Source organism: Hoplias malabaricus, chromosome Y (assembly GCF_029633855.1).
Source record: "Hoplias malabaricus isolate fHopMal1 chromosome Y, fHopMal1.hap1, whole genome shotgun sequence".
Classification (NCBI taxonomy): domain Eukaryota; kingdom Metazoa; phylum Chordata; class Actinopteri; order Characiformes; family Erythrinidae; genus Hoplias; species Hoplias malabaricus.
In genome coordinates, this window is record NC_089820.1 from 27,949,672 (window position 1) to 27,959,104 (window position 9,433).

The 9,433-nt window shown below is 46.1% G+C and overlaps 1 protein-coding gene across 1 annotated transcript in view; it reads left to right on the forward strand.

Annotated features, from left to right (window-relative positions):
• The window catches only part of LOC136678267 (protein HIRA-like), a 167,551-nt gene that overhangs the window by 18,595 nt on the left and 139,523 nt on the right, over positions 1–9,433 (forward strand). The window contains 3 exon segments of the mRNA XM_066656253.1: positions 1,692–1,859; positions 2,718–2,910; positions 3,334–3,432. Of these exon segments, the coding sequence (XP_066512350.1) occupies positions 1,692–1,859; positions 2,718–2,910; positions 3,334–3,432 (460 nt within the window).

Below are 9,433 nucleotides of genomic sequence, written 5' to 3' on the forward strand. Positions count from 1 at the left end.
GCAGACACAGAGAGAACACACCACACTCCTCACAGACAGTCACCCGGAGGAAACCCACGCAGACACAGAGAGAACACACCACACTCCTCACAAACAGTCACCCGGAGGAAACCCACGCAGACACAGGGAGAACACACCACACTCCTCACAGACAGTCACCCGGAGGAAACCCACGCAGACACAGAGAGAACATACCACACTCCTCACAGACAGTCACCCTGAGGAAACCCACGCAGACACAGGGAGAACACACCACACTCCTCACAGACAGTCACCCGGAGGAAACCCACGCAGACACAGAGAGAACACACCACACTCCTCACAGACAGTCACCCTGAGGAAACCCACGCAGACACAGGGAGAACACACCACACTCCTCACAGACAGTCACCCTGAGGAAACCCACGCAGACACAGAGAGAACACACCACACTCCTCACAGACAGTCACCCGGAGGAAACCCATGCAGACACAGAGAGAACACACCACACTCCTCACAGACAGTCACCCGGAGGAAACCCACGCAGACACAGAGAGAACACACCACACTCCTCACAGACAGTCACCCGGAGGAAACCCATGCAGACACAGAGAGAACACATCACACTCCTCACAGACAGTCACCCGGAGGAAACCCACGCAGACACAGAGAGAACACACCACACTCCTCACAAACAGTCACCCGGAGGAAACCCACGCAGACACAGGGAGAACACACCACACTCCTCACAGACAGTCACCCGGAGGAAACCCACGCAGACACAGAGAGAACATACCACACTCCTCACAGACAGTCACCCTGAGGAAACCCACGCAGACACAGGGAGAACACACCACACTCCTCACAGACAGTCACCCGGAGGAAACCCACGCAGACACAGAGAGAACACACCACACTCCTCACAGACAGTCACCCTGAGGAAACCCACGCAGACACAGGGAGAACACACCACACTCCTCACAGACAGTCACCCTGAGGAAACCCACGCAGACACAGAGAGAACACATCACACTCCTAACAGACAGTCACCTGGAGGAAACCCATGCAGACACAGAGAGAACACACCACACTCCTCGCAGACAGTCACCCGGAGAAAACCCACGCAGACACAGAGAGAACACACCACACTCCTCACAGACAGTCACCCAGAGCGGGAATCGAACCCACAATCTCCAGGTCCATGGAGCTGTGTGACTGCGACACCTACCTGCTGCTCCACCGTGCTGCCCCTCACTCATTGATCAACCCTTAAAAAAAATGAATCTCTGTTCAGAGTTACAGATGTAGAAGATTATTCCGCCTTCTAAAATTCCACTTTAAAAGTGTTGTGGATGTAACACTACACCTTCACGGTCTTCGTTCAGTTTGCGCAGATCTATGAACATGCAAGTTCCTGCCTTTACCTCCACACACCCATCTGCCACTCACAACTAGAAAGCCGTTGGTGGGATTGGTTCTTTAGGTGTGTGAGGTATGAAACCTCGTCTGTCCCAGTCTGTCTCTGAGACTGTGTTTGGAGGATAAGCCACGTGGCATAACCTTTATTCTCTTACACCTTCTAGCATAAACACCACACACACACACACAGATATATTATTATAAGAGATGTAGACAATAAATTAATGGTAATATTGATGTTGACTCTATGGGACACTGATTAGAAACGGTGTGTTGTGTTTCTTGATCTTCAGTGGAGCTCCAGCCTTAAACTCGACTGCTCTGAAGCCCAATCTTCTCCTGACCTCTGCTTCTAAGATCGAGCCGATGAAAGCCCTGGACTCGAGATTCACAGAAAGGTCGAAGGTCACGCCTGCAGTCACCAGCTCACCTGCAAACATGGCCGTTTCCTCCATAGACAGGTAATCAGGGTTGGGGAGGGTGCAGTGGTCAGACAAAGCAAAGTGTCTGACGTGTTGTCTCCACCTACTATTGTGCAGTTGGATGAGAATCATCTGAACACAGGAGGTGTCCTTTACATCGCGTACAGCTTCATCACACAGTAGCAGTGCTCTAATGGAGTCCTGTCTGAGTCCTGTCTCTAGAATCGGAGCAGTTTAACATCATCAGGAACCGCCATAACAATAATCTCCTCATGTTCTCTCTCTCTCCCTCTCCCCCCCCACTACCCCCCATTCTCCAAAATCTTTCTTATTCTTGATATTTCTCTCTCTCTCTCTCTGCATCTCTCTTTTTCTCTCACGTTTCTCTTTTCTCTCTCCAAATTCTCTTTATTTCTCTCTAATTCTCTCTCCCCCACTCCCCATTATTTGTATTTCTCTCTCATTTGCTATTTCTTTTTTCTCTCTCTCCCTTCACACCATGCCCTCATTCTCTTTCTCTCACCTTTTTTTATTCTCTCTCTCTCTCTCTCTCTCTCTCTCTCTCTCTCTCTCTCTCCCTCTCATCTTCTCTCTTTCTTTCTCCATCTCTTTCTCTTTCTCTCACATTTCTATTATCTCTCTCCAAATTCTGTCTTGTTCTCCCCCCCCACTCCCCATTATTTCTCTTTTCTCTTTCTCTCTCATTCGCTATTTCTTTTTTCTCGCTCTCCCTTCACACCATGCCCTCATTTTCTCTTTATCTCTCACCCATTTTATTTGTTCTCTCTCTCTCTTATTTCTCTTTTCTCTCTCCAAATTCTCTTTCTTGTTCTCCCTATTTCTCTCTCCCCCACTCCCCATTATTTTTCTTTTCTCTCTCTCTCTCCCCTCCCTCAGGATGAAGGAGAACAGTGTTGTGAAGATTAAAGATGAGACGAGTAGTGACAGTGAAGACAAATTGCAGAAAGCGCCCCCTCTGGTCAAACGCAAGCCAGATATGGAGGGAATGGAAGTGGTGGAGAAGAGGAAGAAAGGGAGACCCAGAAAAGACACAAAAATGATGATGACTTTGCCGCAGTCTTATTCACAGGTACACGGCGCCCAGCACCGACATGGGGCCGGACTCGCATCACAATATGTTTCTTAATTTCAGTCGATACGGTTTAACTGCGATATCGATAGGAACAGTTTAAAAGCCACAGAGGAACTGCAAACAAAATAAAACAAGAAACATGACATTTTAGCACGGCCTCCTCATGTGGGGCGACACGCTCTGGAGCAGAAACTGATTTAAGAACTACGAACTAATGTAGTACTTCATCTGACGTGAGTTCAAAGATAAAAACATTAAAGCCATAAACACAGTTTGCTGCTTTCCTGTTGGCTTTTGTGTAATAAATGTCTTATGAATCACCTCTGGGTTTGTTTAATGTGTGAAAGTGTCCAGCCCCGCGTCCGAGTGTTGGAAACGATAAACAACCACCTTATAGTTTTGTTTTTTGTTTTGTCTCAGACTCCAGTCTCAGTGGAGAAGGACGCAGCGAGAATCCCCGCCCCTTCAGCAACGATAAAACTTCACACTCCTTCACTACAGAAATCATTCAGCACACAGGTACACACACACACACACACTACAGAAATCATTCAGCACACAGGTACACACACACTACAGAAATCATTCAGCACACAGGTACACACACACACACACACACACACTACAGAAATCATTCAGCACACAGGTTCTCACACACACACACACACACACACACACACACTACAGAAATCATTCAGCACACAGGTACACACACACACACTACAGAAATCATTCAGCACACAGGTTCACACACACACACACACTACAGAAATCATTCAGCACACAGGTTCACACACACACACACTACAGAAATCATTCAGCACACAGGTACACACACACACACACTACAGAACTCATTCAGCACACAGGTACACACACACACACACACACACACACTACAGAACTCATTCAGCACACAGGTACACACACACAAACACACACACACACTACAGAAATCATTCAGCACACAGGTATACACACACACACACACACACTACAGAAATCATTCAGCACACAGGTACACACACACACACACACACACACACACTACAGAAATCATTCAGCACACAGGTTCTCACACACACACACACACACACACACACACACTACAGAAATCATTCAGCACACAGGTACACACACACACACTACAGAAATCATTCAGCACACAGGTTCACACACACACACACACTACAGAAATCATTCAGCACACAGGTTCACACACACACACACTACAGAAATCATTCAGCACACAGGTACACACACACACACACTACAGAACTCATTCAGCACACAGGTACACACACACACACACACACACACACTACAGAACTCATTCAGCACACAGGTACACACACACAAACACACACACACACTACAGAAATCATTCAGCACACAGGTATACACACACACACACACACACTACAGAACTCATTCAGCACACAGGTATACACACACACACACACACTACAGAACTCATTCAGCACACAGGTACACACACACACACACACACTACAGAACTCATTCAGCACACAGGTACACACACAAACGCACACACTACAGAAATCATTCAGCACACAGGTACACACACACAAACGCACACACTACAGAACTCATTCAGCACACAGGTATACACACACACACACACACTACAGAACTCATTCAGCACACAGGTACACACACAAACGCACACACTACAGAAATCATTCAGCACACAGGTACACACACACACACACACACTACAGAAATCATTCAGCACACAGGTACACACACACACACTACAGAAATCATTCAGCACACAGGTACACACACACACACTACAGAACTCATTCAGCACACAGGTACACACACACACACACACACTACAGAAATCATTTAGCACACAGGTACACACACACACACACTACAGAAATCATTTAGCACACAGGTACACACACACACTACAGAAATCATTCAGCACTCATGGTATACACACACACACACACACACTACAGAAATCATTCAGCACACAGGTACACACACACACACACACACACACACACACTACAGAAATCATTCAGCACACAGGTACACACACACACACTACAGAAATCATTCAGCACACAGGTACACACACACACACACACTACAGAAATCATTCAGCACACAGGTACACACACACACACACACTACAGAAATCATTCAGCACACAGGTACACACACACACACTACAGAAATCATTCAGCACACAGGTACACACATACACACACACTACAGAATTCATTCAGCACACAGGCACACACACACACACACACACACACTACAGAACTCATTCAGCACACAGGTACACACACACACACACACACACACTACAGAACTCATTCAGCACACAGGTACACACACACACTACAGAACTCATTCAGCACACAGGTACACACACACACTACAGAACTCATTCAGCACACAGGTACACACACACACACTACAGAACTCATTCAGCACACAGGTACACACACACACACACTACAGAACTCATTCAGCACACAGGTACACACACACACGCACACTACAGAAATCATTCAGCACACAGGTACACACACACACACACACTACAGAAATCATTCAGCACACAGGTACACACACACACACACACTACAGAAATCATTCAGCACACAGGTACACACACACACACTACAGAAATCATTCAGCACACAGGTACACACATACACACACACTACAGAATTCATTCAGCACACAGGCACACACACACACACACACACACACTACAGAACTCATTCAGCACACAGGTACACACACACACACACACACACACTACAGAACTCATTCAGCACACAGGTACACACACACTACAGAACTCACTCAGCACACAGGTATACACACACACACACACACACACACACACTACAGAACTCACTCAGCACACAGGTACACACATACTACAGAACTCATTCAGCACACAGGTACACACACACTACAGAACTCATTCAGCACACAGGTACACACACACACACACTACAGAACTCATTCAGCACACAGGTACACACACACACACACTACAGAACTCATTCAGCATACAGGTATACACAAACACACACACACTACAGAACTCATTCAGCACACAGGTATACACACACACACACACACACACACACACTACAGAAATCATTCAGCACACAGGTATACACACACACACACACACACACACACACACTACAGAAATCATTCAGCACACAGGTATACACACACACACACACACTACAGAACTCATTCAGCACACAGGTATACACACACACACACACACACACACACTACAGAACTCATTCAGCACACAGGTACACACACACACACACACACTACAGAAATCATTCACCACACAGGTATACACACACACACACACTACAGAAATCATTCACCACACAGGTATACACACACACACACACACACACACACTACAGAAATCATTCAGCACACAGGTATACACACACACACACACACACACACTACAGAAATCATTCAGCACACAGGTATACACACACACTCATTCAGCACACAGGTATACACACACACACACACACACTACAGAACTCATTCAGCACACAGGTACACACACACACACACACTACAGAAATCATTCAGCACACAGGTATATACACACACACACACTACAGAACTCACTCAGCACACAGGTACACACACAAACACACACACACTACAGAACTCACTCAGCACACAGGTATACACACACACACACACTACAGAACTCATTCAGCACACAGGTACACACACACACACTATAGAACTCATTCAGCACACAGGTACACACACACACTACAGAACTCATTCAGCACACAGGTACACACACACACACTACAGAACTCATTCAGCACACAGGTACACACACACACTACAGAAATCATTCAGCACACAGGTATACACACACACTCATTCAGCACACAGGTATACACACACACACACACACACTACAGAACTCATTCAGCACACAGGTACACACACACACACACACTACAGAAATCATTCAGCACACAGGTATACACACACACACACACTACAGAACTCACTCAGCACACAGGTACACACACAAACACACACACACTACAGAACTCACTCAGCACACAGGTATACACACACACACACTACAGAACTCATTCAGCACACAGGTACACACACACACACTATAGAACTCATTCAGCACACAGGTACACACACACACTACAGAACTCATTCAGCACACAGGTACACACACACACACTACAGAACTCATTCAGCACACAGGTACACACACACACTTCAGAACTCATTTAGCACACAGGTACACACACACACACACACACACACACACACACACTACAGAACTCATTCAGCACACAGGTACACACACACACACTATAGAACTCATTCAGCACACAGGTACACACACACACTACAGAACTCATTCAGCACACAGGTACACACACACACACTACAGAACTCATTCAGCACACAGGTACACACACTACAGAAATCATTCAGCACACAGGTACACACACACACACACACACACACTACAGAAATCATTCAGCACACAGGTTCACACACACACACACACACACACTACAGAAATCATTCAGCACACAGGTACACACACACACACTACAGAAATCATTCAGCACACAGGTTCACACACACACACACACACACACACACACTACAGAAATCATTCAGCACACAGGTTCACACACACACACACTACAGAAATCATTCAGCACACAGGTACACACACACACACACTACAGAACTCATTCAGCACACAGGTACACACACACACACACACACACACACACTACAGAACTCATTCAGCACACAGGTACACACACACAAACACACACACACACTACAGAAATCATTCAGCACACAGGTATACACACACACACACACACACTACAGAACTCATTCAGCACACAGGTATACACACACACACACACACTACAGAACTCATTCAGCACACAGGTACACACACACACACACACTACAGAACTCATTCAGCACACAGGTACACACACAAACGCACACACTACAGAAATCATTCAGCACACAGGTACACACACACAAACGCACACACTACAGAACTCATTCAGCACACAGGTATACACACACACACACACACTACAGAACTCATTCAGCACACAGGTACACACACACACACACACACTACAGAACTCATTCAGCACACAGGTACACACACACACACACACACACTACAGAAATCATTCAGCACACAGGTACACACACACACACTACAGAAATCATTCAGCACACAGGTACACACACACACACTACAGAACTCATTCAGCACACAGGTACACACACACACACACACACACTACAGAAATCATTTAGCACACAGGTACACACACACACACACACACACTACAGAAATCATTTAGCACACAGGTACACACACACACACTACAGAAATCATTCAGCACTCATGGTATACACACACACACACACACTACAGAAATCATTCAGCACACAGGTACACACACACACACACACACACTACAGAAATCATTCAGCACACAGGTACACACACACACACACTACAGAAATCATTCAGCACACAGGTACACACACACACACACTACAGAAATCATTCAGCACACAGGTACACACACACACACACACTACAGAAATCATTCAGCACACAGGTACACACACACACACACACACTACAGAAATCATTCAGCACACAGGTACACACATACACACACACTACAGAATTCATTCAGCACACAGGCACACACACACACACACACACACACACACTACAGAACTCATTCAGCACACAGGTACACACACACACACACACACACACACACTACAGAACTCATTCAGCACACAGGTACACACACACACACACACACACTACAGAACTCATTCAGCACACAGGTACACACACACACACTACAGAACTCATTCAGCACACAGGTACACACACACACGCACACTACAGAAATCATTCAGCACACAGGTACACACACACGCACACACTACAGAAATCATTCAGCACACAGGTACACACACACACACACACTACAGAAATCATTCAGCACACAGGTATACACACACACTACAGAACTCATTCAGCACACAGGTACACACACACTACAGAACTCACTCAGCACACAGGTATACACACACACACACACACACACACACACACACACACTACAGAACTCACTCAGCACACAGGTACACACATACTACAGAACTCATTCAGCACACAGGTACACACACACTACAGAACTCATTCAGCACACAGGTACACACACACACACACTACAGAACTCATTCAGCACACGGGTACACACACACACACACTACAGAACTCATTCAGCACACAGGTACACACACACACACACTACAGAACTCATTCAGCACACAGGTATACACAAACACACACACACTACAGAACTCATTCAGCACACAGGTATACACACACACACACACACACACACACACT